Here is a 14,242-nt window from a genome sequence, read left to right as displayed (position 1 = left end):
GAGGTACCCTTTAATCCTCCTCTTCACCTCGGTAGCGATGCGGCCATTTATTTCTCTTTTCGCCTATTTTACGATTAATGAGTAATCTGCTGGAATGAGCAAATCAAAGCATCAGCAAACACCAGACTGAAGGTTAAACTAGCAGACAGACAGGTGTAGAGTCAGATACGGAAACCAAGCGAGCGGAGGGTTCAACCTATGGTAAATCTGGGCCAAAAATATGCGGGAAGCGGTGAAAAATACACTTAAGTAAAAAATTTAATAGCTGATCGAATCAGAGATCCTGACGATCAGCTGTATAAAGGGAATTCATTTATATCGGACATAGCTGCAGTACTATTTGCAACCAGAACCATGTATGGCGCTGTGATTGGGTATAGAATTATGTGGAAGCATGTATTTATGGGCCATGACTATGGAATAGACATGTGTTGACCCTTTTTAAAACAGTGTTTCCCAACCAGGGTGCCTCCAGCCGTTGCAAAACTACAACTCCCAGCATGCCCGGACAGCCTTAGGCTGTCCGGGCATGCTGGGAGTTGTAGTTTTGCAACAGCTGGAGGCGCCCTGGTTGGGAAACGCTGCCTTAAGACATGAGGCCGTGGGTGCAACTGTAACGTAGACTGAAATAAAATATTCAATGTTTCTTACAGAATTCTCCTCCACCCTATTATGACAATAACGGGTACCAACCGGAATACAGCAACATCTACGACAACCCAGTTCCACCTAATGTATATCAGCCGTATCCTATTCCCCCACCATACGTTTCCCAGGTGCCGCAGTACCTACCTCAGGTGACGCCTCATCAGGCTGTGACAGTTAATCAATACGCATCCTCCAAATCGTGGTTCTCATTAAGTAAGTGCGCGACCTGTAAACATACGTGTTCTTAATGTTCTGGGTCTCATAAGGGTCTATGGGATGAGAGTATAACTACTATAATACTGCATCCTATATACAAGAATATAACTACTATAATACTGCCTCCTATATACAAGAATATAACTACTATAATACTGCCTCCTATATACAAGAATATAACTACTATAATACTGCCTCCTATATACAAGAATATAACTACTATAATACTGCTCCTATATACAAGAATATAACTACTATAATGCTGCTTCCTATATACAAGAATATAACTACTATAATACTGCTCCTATATACAAGAATATAACTACTATAATACTGCTCCTATATACAAGAATATAACTACTATAATGCTGCTTCCTATATACAAGAATATAACTACTATAATACTGCTCCTATATACAAGAATATAACTACTATAATGCTGCTTCCTATATACAAGAATATAACTACTATAATACTGCTCCTATATACAAGAATATAACTACTATAATGCTGCTTCCTATATACAAGAATATAACTACTATAATACTGCTCCTATATACAAGAATATAACTACTATAATACTGCTCCTATATACAAGAATATAACTACTATAATGCTGCTTCCTATATACAAGAATATAACTACTATAGTACTGCTCCTATATACAAGAATATAACTACTATAATACTGCTCCTATATACAAGAATATATCTACTATAATACTGCTCCCATATACAAGAATATAACTACTGTAATACTGCTCCTATATACAAGAATATAACTACTATAATACTCCTCCTATAAACAAGAATATAACTACTATAATACTGCTCCTATATACAAGAATATACCTACTATAATACTGCTCCTATATACAAGAATATAACTACTATAATACTGCTCCTATATACAAGAATAGAACAATATAATACTGCTCCTATATACAAGAATATAACTACTATAATACTGCCTCCTGTATACAAGAATATAACTACTATAATACTGCCTCTATATACAAGAATATAACTACTATAATACAGCTCCTATATACAAGAATATAACTACCATAATACAGCTCCTATATACAACAATATAACTACCATAATACTGCTCCTATATACAACAATATAACTACTATAATACTGCCTCCTATATACAAGAATGTAACTACTATAATACTGCTCCTATATACAAGAATATAACTACTATAATACTGCCTCCTATATACAAGAATGTAACTACTATAATACTGCTCCTATATACAAGAATATAACTACTATAATACTGCTCCTATATACAGGAATATAACTACTATAATACTGTCTCCTATAAACAAGAATATAACCACTATAATACTGCTCCTATATACAAGAATGTAACTACTATAATACTGCTCCTATATACAAGAATGTAACTACTATAATACTGCTCCTATATACAAAAATATAGCTACTATAATACTTCTCCTATATACAAGAATATAACTACTATAATACTGCTCCTATATACAAGAATATAACTACTATAATACTGCCTCCTATATACAAGAATATAACCACTATAATACTGCTCCTATATACAAGAATATAACTACCATAATACTGCTCCTATATACAAGAATGTAACTACTATAATACTGCTCCTATATACAGGAATGTAACTACTATAATACTGCTCCTATATACAAGAATATAGCTACTATAATACTGCTCCTATATACAAGAATATAACTACTATAATACTGCTCCTATATACAAGAATATAACTACCATAATACTGCTCCTATATACAAGAATGTAACTACTATAATACTGCTCCTATATACAGGAATGTAACTACTATAATACTGCTCCTATATTCAAGAATATAGCTACTATAATACTGCTCCTATATACAAGAATATAACTACTATAATACTGCTCCTATATACAAGAATATAACTACTATAATACTGCTCCTATATACAAAAATACAACTACTATAATACTGCTCCTATATACAAGAATATAACTACTATAATACTGCTCCTATATACAAGAATATAACTACTATAATACTGCTCCTATATACAAGAATATAACTACTATAATACTGCTCCTATATACAAGAATATAACTACTATAATACTGCTCCTATATACAAGAATATAACTACTATAATACTGCCCCCTATATACAAGAATATAACTACTATAATACTGCTCCTATATACAAGAATATAACTAACTACTATAATACTGCCCCCTATGTACGTGAGTATACTTTATTTGATATAACAGATGTTTCTTCTTTTTTGCTTTTTGTCTTTTCAGGTAAGAGAAAAATCACTTGCATAGCGGTCGCTCTCATCTTCCTGGTTGTGGCGATCATCATCGCTGCGGTTCTCTGCTGGTATTTCTGTAAGGATTTATTTCCGGATATTTTCTGTACAAAATTAAATCTGTGCCAAAAATCCTGAATGTCCCTAAATCAGTGTTTTCCCAAACAGTGTGGCTCCAGCTGTTTCAAAACTACAACTCCCAGCATGCCCGGACAGCCGTTGGCTGTCCGGGCATGCTGGGGGTTGTAGTTTTGCAGTTTTGTATTTTTTTTTCTTTTCTTCCAGCCACAACTTATCTCTGCACTCAACCAACCCGCTTCTACCCTCAATGTTCCTTTCATTGCCTCCCACAAAGTAATAGTGCCCCCACAAGATTATAGTGCCTCTCTTAATGTCCCCCACAAAGTTTTAGTTCTCCTGTGACTCCTTAAAGGGGTACTTCTGTGGAAAACTTTTTTTAGTTTTTTTTTTTTTTAAATCAACTGGTGCCAGAAAGCTAAACAGATTTGTAAATGACTTCAATTAAAAAATCTTAATCCTTTCAATACTTATTAGCTGCTGAATACTACTGAGGAAATTCTTTTCTTTTTGGAACACAGAGCTCTCTGCTGACATCACGAGCACAGTGCTCTCTGCTGACATCTCTGTCCATTTTAAGAACTGTCCAGAGTAGGAGAAAATCCCCATAACAAACATACGCTGCTCTGGACAGTTCCTAAAAATGGACAGAGATGTCAGCAGAGAGCACTGTGCTCGTGATGTCAGCAGAGAGCTCTGTGTCCCAAAAAGAAAAGCATTTCCTCTGTAGTATTCAGCTGCTAATAGGCACTGGAAGGATTAAGATTTTTTTTTTTTTTTTTTTTTTTTTTTTTTTATAGAAGTAATTCACAAATCTGTTCCCCTTTCTGACACCAGTTGATTTAAAAATAAAGAAATAAAAAATTTCCACCGGAGTACCCCTTTAAAGTAATAGTGCCCTCAATGTGCCACCCTGAAGGTTATACTGCCCTCACAAAATAATAGGGAGTGTGGGAGAACAGTGAGGCACTAAGTGCCCCCACAACATTATTGGCCACACTTTGCTCCCCACAAAGCTATGGTGCCCCATTGTTCCCCCACAAGGCCCCATCTTTGCCCCTGCTCAGTGATCTTCATTGCTCATCTGTGGGCACTGTGATGGGGTGCAGGCAGCGTGGGCATTCCGAATCTTCTTCCCTGTTTTTACTGCTCCTAGGCCCAGGAATGAGGGCGACAAGTGACAAGATACAGAATGCCCCCGTTGCCTGCATACAGTGCACCATCATTGTGTTACAGGTGAGAACTAAAGGCTGCAGTCTTACGAGGTGAGAGGGACCTGTAAGCCTCATCAGCTTAGGGGCCTGGTCACAACTGCAACCACTGCGACCCCTATTACTACACTGGAGAGCTGGGGCTCCGATTGGTATAAATGTGTGTTCAAAAAATTATTCAGAATTAGAATTTGACTCTAAATGATGGCATAATCTGCATATCATGGTTATAAACAGAATCTAGAAATATAAAATCCTGTGATGTGTACATAACATGTCTCCTCTTTCTAACTTTAAAAATAGTAACTACACATTGTCCAAGGAAATGCGGCACCTCGTCGAGTTGCGTCCGTGCTTCTCAGTGGTGTGACGGCACGCTGGACTGCCCCGGGGGAGAAGACGAGGCGTATTGTGGTATGTAACGCTAAAAAAAAGGCATTAGGCTGTTAAAACGCTAAAACTCCTAGCATGTTCTGATTCCAAAAACTGGAGACTCCAAAGCACCAATAAAACATTGAGTGTATAATGTGTGGAGACTGATAGGCCACTCATGTTCCACTGAGAATTCTGGGCACAAGAATATACAAAATAGCTCTCTGGTGCCACCTTTTGGAGGTAGCTTTCCCTGCAAGCCAATGTTTGTGCTTCTGAAAGAAGCCTTAGAGTATGACTGGGGATCTGATACGCAAAGACAGAAAACTTTTCCAAGAAGGAGAAGTGACCCATCTGTATACAGTTGTTTCTATCTGTATAAAGCCACTGCCATTGAGAAATCATAGTGAGGTCCATAATAGAGTGTACCTGAAGTCCCATGCAAGTTTAAGGGACAATATGTACATCTCCTGATGGCATTACTCTCGGTCTGCGGAGATGACCTGTTAGTCTTGAACATCCTATCACCAGAACAACATCATTGTAAAGTATTATTTAACTGTCCAGCAGGCAGGTGCACAGAATAGTTAGTTCAGGGGCAGGTAGAGGGGACAGGGAGGATGGATGTAATGTCTTTCTTGGTTGTGTTCAGACACAGCCATTGGATTCTGGTTGTGTCTGAACAGTTTCAGGTTTCCTGGCTAGGAAATAGTTAAAGCTTTTATCCTTTCCCCCAATGGCAGTGTGGGTGTGTCTAGATATCTCCAGCTCAGTCTAGGTTCGGAGCTGGTGATTGACATGCTGCTATAGGTTGTTAGTGCAACACGCCTTGTGTGTGTGTGTGCTTTAATGCTTCTATTTCTGCCTTGGCATGCACTTTGTATTTATCTTAGAGATGTTCTGGGCTTTTAGCCATGGTTATTTAGCATGCTCATAGTAGATTTTAGTCTGTGTGTGTTTAGTCTGTTTTAGGATTTGTATGTCCATTCTGCTAAGTCGCTGTTCACACTATGTGTTTTCTTGAATCTGTTTTCTGAGTTTTTGTAACAAGACATCCCTGTTACCTTTTCATGGGACTCTGGTGAATTGAGAATTATTACAAGAGATCTCCGTGCTCCATGGCAGACTCTGGGAGATTGAGTTTTAGTATCAAGACTTTCCTATGTCTACTTGAGGTTATCTGGGAGATTGAGTTCTAGTATCAAGATATTCCCGTGTTACTGGAGGTTTCTGGGGGATTGAGTTTTTATTCCTGTTTGTTCCTGGAGTCTATGCTGATTCATCTGTTTCCCAGTCTTGTGTTCTGGACCTAATCTGTTGGTTAGTTATCTGTGCCCAGTGTGAACAGTGTCCTATATTTATATCCTGAATTACTGAATTAGTGTTTCTTCTGTGCTTTACCATTGGTCTATGGTGTATTATGTGCTTTCTCACTGATCTGTGTCCTCTGAACGTTATCTGTTTTTGTTAGTTATCGGAGTCCAGTATTTATAGTGTTCTCTGTTCCTGTAATGTTTGTGGATCGTGACCGACTGTGTATTATGTGTTTTACACCACTGCACTTTAGCGCAGGGAGGGACCGGTGCCCAGTTGTCGCTCAATCGGTTAGGATGGATGGGCAAGCAGGCAGGGAGAGTGTTTGTAGGGTCTGTTTAGGGCTCACTCTCCCTGTCTCCCCTAGTCGGTCCTGACAGTGGGGGAGAAAAGATTTATTGTGGGCAGAGAGGAGGGTGAGAGAAGATATCAGTGCGGGGCAGGGAGGACGAGCAGCCCATCACTGCTGGAGCTTGCGGAGATTGGGAAAGCTGGGTGGCATGCAGTATGTCTGTCTCCTGCAGTGTGTTGCTTTTCCTCTGCCACAAGGTTTAGGGGCCACAAGACTGAGGTGTGTGTGTGTGTGTGTGTGTGTATATATATATATATATATATATATATATATATATATATATATATATATATATATATATATATATATGTGTGTGTGTAATATATATATATATATATATATATATATATATATATATATATATATATATATAATATTTCACACATAATTACTGTGATAATGTCAAACTAAACTGAGCCTCGCATTCTATTAAAGAAGGGACCCCCTGCAGCAGTCAGTTTAAGTAGTCAGCAAAACGCTTATTTTTACTGAATATATTACTCGGTGATAAAGAAATTAAGCTGTACAATATGTGGGAACTATCTGGGAGAAATATGTGGGTTCTGAAACACAGTATTATTTTGATACTGCCCCTTTATTTGATCACTATATGGTGGTATAATCAGGATTTATAAAAAAGGTAAGTGTGCACTGTATGGCGGTTTTATTTGGGCAGTGTATGCCAGGATTTTATGAATGCAGGTAGTTATAAATGTGTTGTACATATATGGCGGTGTTGTGTGGGTACTATGTTAGTATTATTTGGATACTGTATGTGGATAGAGATGAGTAAAGTTGCAGTACGAATTGCTGAATCTTAAGCATTGGGGATCGATTCACTTTGTCTAGAAAAAGTAGTTCCGCCTTCCAAATTTTTAGAAAGCGGAACTACTTTTACTAGACAAAGCGAATCGATCCCCAATGCTTAAGATTCAGCGATTTGTACTGTAAATTCACTCTCCTTTCATGTGGATTTAGCCTGTAAAAATCTCTTCTAACAATCTTTACCCACTAAAAACCTATTCCTTTTTTTTTTTTTTCTATCAGTGCGGCTCTACGGCCAGAATTTTATATTACAAGCCTATTCCCCGACAAAATCTGCATGGCTGAGCGTGTGCTTCGATGACTGGCGTTCGATGTACGGATCCATGGTCTGCCAAGCCATGGGCTACAAGGCGTAAGTGGAGTTACCTATTATTGTCATCTTGGCATCTTATAGGGGTACTCCGGTGGAAAACTTTTTTTTACATTTTCGGGCACCAGTTGATTTAAAAAAAAAAAAAAAAAAAAAATGTTATTACTTCTTAAAAAAAATCTTAATCCTTCCAGTACTTATTAGCTTCTGAATACTACAAAGGAAATTCTTTTCTTTTTGGAACACAGAGCTCTCTGCTGACATCATGAGCATAGTGCTCTCTGCTGACATCTCTGTCCATTTTAAGAACTGTCCAGAGAGCACTGTGCTCGTGATTCAGCAGAGACCTCTGTGTTCCAAAAAGAAAAGAACTTCCTGTGGAGCATACAGCAGCTAAGAAGTACTGGAAGGATTAAGATATTTTTAATAGAAGTAATTTACAAATCTGTTTTAGCTTTCTGGCAACAGTTGATTTAAAAAAAAAAAAAAAAAATTTACACCGGAGTACCCCTTTTAAGCAGTGTCTCCCCGGGCATGCTGGGAGTTGTAGTTTTGCAACAGTTGGACGCACCCTGGTTGGGAATAACTGTTCTAATGGGTCATATCTTTTACTGAATCAGAGCCTTAAAGGGGTGTTCTAGGAAAAAACTTAATTTTTTTATTATTTTTTTATCAACTGGCTACAGATTTGTAAATTACTTCTATTAAAAAAATCGTAATCCTATCAATAATTATCAGCTGCTGAAGTTGAGTTGTTCTTTTCTATCTGACAACAGTGCTCTCTGCTGACATCTCTGCTTGTCTCGGGTACTGCACAGAGTAGAAGAGGTTTGCTATGGGGATTTGCTTCGACTCTGGACAGTTCCTGAGACAGGTGTCATCAGAGAGGACTTAGACAGAAAAGAACAACTCAACTTCATCAGCTCATAAGTACTGAAAGGATTAAGATTTTTTTTAATAGAAGTAATTCTAAAATCTGTTTAACTTTCTGGAGCCAGTTGATATATAATTTTTTTTTTTCCTGGACAACCCCTTTAAAGGGGAACTCCGGTGGGGGAAAAAAATGTAAACAGATTTGTTAATTACTTCTATTTAAAAATATCAACCCTTCCAGTACTTATCAGCTGCCTAAACTACAGATATACTACAGAGAAATTTGTGATTTTTTAATTTTTTTCCCCAGTCTGACAACAGTGCTCTCTGCTGACACCTCTGTCCGTGTCAGGAACTCCAGAGCTGGAGAGGTATTCAATGAGGATTTGTTTCTAATCTGGACAGTACCTGACACAGACAGAGGTGTCAGCAGAGAGCACTGTGGTCAGGCTGGAAAAAACTTCACAAATGTCTTTGTTCATACAGCAGCTGATAAGTACTGGAAGGCTTCAGATTTTTTAATAGAAGTAATTTACAAATCTGTTTAACTTTCTGGCACCAGTTGATTTGAAAACATTTGTTTTCCACTTGTCTCCACCGGAGTTCCCCTTTAAGACCTTACTGCTGCTAATCCTTATCTGGCCCATAGAGTTGAATGTAGCAGCAGCACTATGAATGATCGACTGCCCCTTCATCTAACCGGGGGCGCAATTGGGAGTCTCTGTTTCATATTCAGTCAGAACACAAAGGGATTTACCTATTTACTGGGGATTCAGAAGGCCGCAAGAGTAAGATGTGACACATTTTTTATTTCGTTTTGCCCAAAACAGTGGCAAAAAGTTGTAAGGAAAAAAATTCTATGCACTGAGCTCCCCCTAGTGGTGGCTGCAACAAAGGGCCATATCTGTACATCAGGATGCAGAAGTTCAGAGTCGGCCCCTTTCTTATCATGGGCCGACAGACAGACAGCCGTGTGATCGCACCCTAATATAGACCACCTCAAGGGTGATGCCCACAGTGCTGCCCCATAATGGTGCCAGTCACAGAGCGCTCACAGCAGCGTCACTCACAATATCCCCAATAACAACAACTAAATTCATCCATGATTGTGATCCAGCTATTACTAGGCTCCTGGCATGAAAGCCATACTACAATACCCCATCACTAAAATGTACTAAAATAGGTTTTCTCCCTCAGGTACAGTTATTATAATGATTATCTGGAAGATGTCACCTCAGATTTAAGAGCGTTCGCCAGTATAAATACCAGCGTGCCCTTCACCAAGTTATACAGGAGCATAAGGACAAGGTATGTAGGAACTACATCCATCTATCACTATTATATGTGTTTATCATGTCTGTCTGTACCTCTATCTATCTATCTATCTATCTATGTCATATCTATCTATCTATGTCATATCTATCTATCTATCTATCTATCTCATATCTATCTATCTCATATCTATCTATCTCATATCTATCTATCTCATATCTATCTATCTATGTCATATCTATCTATCTCATATCTATCTATCTCATATCTATCTATCTCATATCTATCTATCTCATATCTATCTATCTCATATCTATCTATCTCATATCTATCTATCTCATATCTATCTATCTCATATCTATCTATCTCATATCTATCTATCTCATATCTATCTATCTCATATCTATGTCATATCTATCTATCTATCTATCTCATATCTATCTATCTATCTATCTCATATCTATCTATCTATCTATCTCATATCTATCTATCTATCTATCTCATATCTATCTATCTCATATCTATCTATCTCATATCTATCTATCTCATATCTATCTATCTCATATCTATCTATCTATCTCATATCTATCTATCTATCTCATATCTATCTATCTATCTCATATCTATCTATCTCATATCTATCTATCTCATATCTATCTATCTCATATCTATGTCATATCTATCTATCTATCTATCTCATATCTATCTATCTATCTATCTCATATCTATCTATCTATCTATCTCATATATATCTATCTATCTATCTCATATCTATCTATCTCATATCTATCTATCTCATATCTATCTATCTCATATCTATCTATCTCATATCTATCTATCTATCTCATATCTATCTATCTATCTCATATCTATCTATCTATCTCATATCTATCTATCTATCTCATATCTATCTATCTATCTATCTATCTATCTCATATCTATCTATCTATCTATCTATCTCATATCTATCTATCTATCTATCTATCTCATATCTATCTATCTATCTATCTATCTCATATCTATCTATCTATCTATCTATCTCATATCTATCTATCTATCTCATATCTATCTATCTATCTATCTCATATCTATCTATCTATCTATCTATCTATCTCATATCTATCTATCTATCTATCTATCTCATATCTATCTATCTATCTATCTATCTCATATCTATCTATCTATCTCATATCTATCTATCTATCTCATATCTATCTATCTATCTCATATCTATCTATCTATCTCATATCTATCTATCTATCTATCTCATATCTATCTATCTATCTATCTATCTCTCTATCTCATATCTATCTATCTATCTATCTCATATCTATTTCATATCTATCTATCTATCTCATATCTATCTCATATCTATCTATCTATCTCATATCTATCTCATATCTATCTCATATCTATCTATCTATCTATCTCATATCTATCTCATATCTATCTATCTATCTCATATCTATCTATCTATCTATCTATCTATCTATCTCATATCTATATCTCATATCTATCTATCTATCTCTATCTATCTCATATCTATCTATCTCTATCTATCTCATATATATCTATCTTTCTATCTCATATCTATCTATCTATCTCATATCTATCTATCTATCTCATATCTATCTATCTATCTATCTCATATCTATCTATCTATCTATCTATCTATCTCGTATCTATCTATCTATCTATCTATCTCATCATATCTATCTATCTATCTCATCATATCTATCTATCTATCTCATATCTATCTATCTCATATCTAATACAACCAAAGAATAAGTTGGCCAGCACTATTGGTTCCAAACTATTATATAGACCTGGCTTACAGGTGTAGGCTGCTGGGCTAAATATACAGCAACAGGAGAATACAGCAGCACACTGCTAGCACAAAGATATAGATAAAACATGAGTATATAGATAAAACCTGAGTATATAGATACAACATGAAATTGCAAGCGAAGTACCTCACTATTTCATAACTTCATAATTTTATATTTCCATGTATTACACCATAGCTGTATAGCTTTTCATGTTCTATCTATATACTCATGTTTTATCTATATACTCATGTTTTATCTATATACTCATGTTTTATCTATATACTCATGTTTTATCTATATACTCATGTTTTATCTATATCTTTGTGCTAGCAGTGTGCTGCTGTATTCTCCTGTTGCTATCTCCTTATCTATCTATCTCCATATCTATCTATCTATCTCCATATCTATCTATCTATCTCCATATCTATCTATCTATCTCATATCTATCTATCTATCTATATATCTATCTCATATCTATCTCATATCTATATCTATCTATCTCATATCTATCTCTCATATTTATCTATCTATCTCATATCTATTTATCTCATATCTATCTATCTATCTATCTCATATCTATCTATCTCATATCTATCTATCTATCTATCTCATATCTATCTATCTCATATCTATCTATCTATCTATCTATCTCATATCTATCTATCTCATATCTATCTATCTATCTATCTCATATCTATCTATCTATCTATCTATCTATCTCATATTTATCCATCTCATATCTCTCATCTCATATCTATCTCATCTCATATCTATCTCATCTCATCTCATATCTATCTATCTATCTTATATCTATCTCATATCTATCTATCTATCTATCTCATATATATCTATCTCTCATATATATCTATCTATCTCATATCTATCTATCTCATATCTATCTATCTATCTCATACCTATCTATCTATCTCATATCTATCTATCTATCTCATATCTATCTATCTATCTCATATCTATCTATCTATCTCATATCTATCTATCTATCTCATATCTATCTATCTATCTATCTCATATCTATCTATCTATCTCATATCTATCTATCTATCTCATATCTATCTATCTATCTCATATCTATCTATCTCATATCTATCTATCTCATATCTCTATCTATCTCATAGCTCTATCTATCTCATATCTCTATCTATCTCATATCTCTATCTATCTCATATCTCTATCTATCTCATATCTCTATCTATCTCATATCTCTATCTATCTCATATCTCTATCTATCTCATATCTCTATCTATCTCATATCTCTATCTATCTCATATCTCTATCTATCTCATATCTCTATCTATCTCATATATCTATCTATCTCATATCTATCTATCTATCTCATATCTATCTATCTCATATCTATCTATCTATCTCATATCTATCTATCTATCTCATATCTATCTATCTATCTCATATCTATCTATCTATCTCATATCTATCTATCTATCTCATATATCTATCTATCTCATATATCTATCTATCTCATATATCTATCTATCTCATATATCTATCTATCTCATATATCTATCTATCTCATATCTATCTATCTATCTCATATCTATCTATCTATCTCATATCTATCTATCTATCTATCTCATATCTATCTCCTATCTATCTATTTATCTATCTATCTATCTCTATCTATCTCATATCTATATATCTCTCTCGTATCTATCTCTCTCGTATCTATCTCTCTCGTATCTATCTCTCTCGTATCTATCTCTCTCGTATCTATCTCTCTCGTATCTATCTATCTATCTCGTATGTATCTATCTCGTATCTATCTCGTATCTATCTATCTATCTCATCATATCTATCTATCTATCTCATCATATCTATCTATCTATCTATCTCATCATATCTATCTATCTATCTCATATCTATCTATCTCATATCTAATACAACCAAAGAATAAGTTGGCCAGCACTATTGGTTCCAAACTATTATATGGACCTGGCTTACAGGTGCAGGCTGCTGGGCTAAATATACAGCAACAGGAGAATACAGCAGCACACTGCTAGCACAAAGATATAGATAAAACATGAGTATATAGATAAAACCTGAGTATATAGATACAACATGAAATTGCAAGCGAAGTACCTCACTATTTCATAACTTCATAATTTTATATTTCCATGTATTACACCATAGCTGTATAGCTTTTCATGTTCTATCTATATACTCATGTTTTATCTATATACTCATGTTTTATCTATATACTCATGTTTTATCTATATCTTTGTGCTAGCAGTGTGCTGCTGTATTCTCCTGTTGCTATCTCCTTATCTATCTATCTCCATATCTATCTATCTATCTCCATATCTATCTATCTATCTCCATATCTATCTATCTATCTCATATCTATCTATCTATCTATATATCTATCTCATATCTATCTCATATCTATATCTATCTATCTCATATCTATCTCTCATATTTATCTATCTATCTCATATCTATTTATCTCATATCTATATATCTATCTATCTCATATCTATCTATCTCATATCTATCTATCTATCTATCTCATATCTATCTATCTCATATCTATCTATCTATCTATCTCATATCTATCTATCTCATATCTATCTATCTATCTCATATCTAT

At 35.1% G+C, this 14,242-nt stretch overlaps 1 protein-coding gene across 4 annotated transcripts in view; it reads left to right on the top strand.

Moving 5' to 3' along the window:
• TMPRSS2 (transmembrane serine protease 2) overlaps positions 1 to 14,242 on the top strand; it is a 75,703-nt gene that overhangs the window by 47,382 nt on the left and 14,079 nt on the right. For all 4 annotated transcript variants that reach the window (XM_056560911.1, XM_056560914.1, XM_056560913.1 and 1 more), the window contains exons 3-7: positions 654 to 861; positions 3,176 to 3,262; positions 4,776 to 4,886; positions 7,558 to 7,687; positions 9,716 to 9,826. In XM_056560911.1, the coding sequence (XP_056416886.1) occupies positions 654 to 861; positions 3,176 to 3,262; positions 4,776 to 4,886; positions 7,558 to 7,687; positions 9,716 to 9,826 (647 nt within the window). The remainder of the gene's footprint in view (positions 1 to 653; positions 862 to 3,175; positions 3,263 to 4,775; positions 4,887 to 7,557; positions 7,688 to 9,715; positions 9,827 to 14,242) is intronic.

The sequence above is a fragment of the Hyla sarda genome, chromosome 2, assembly GCF_029499605.1.
Source record: "Hyla sarda isolate aHylSar1 chromosome 2, aHylSar1.hap1, whole genome shotgun sequence".
NCBI classification, from domain to species: Eukaryota; Metazoa; Chordata; class Amphibia; order Anura; family Hylidae; genus Hyla; species Hyla sarda.
This window is presented reverse-complemented; position numbering and strand designations above follow the sequence as displayed.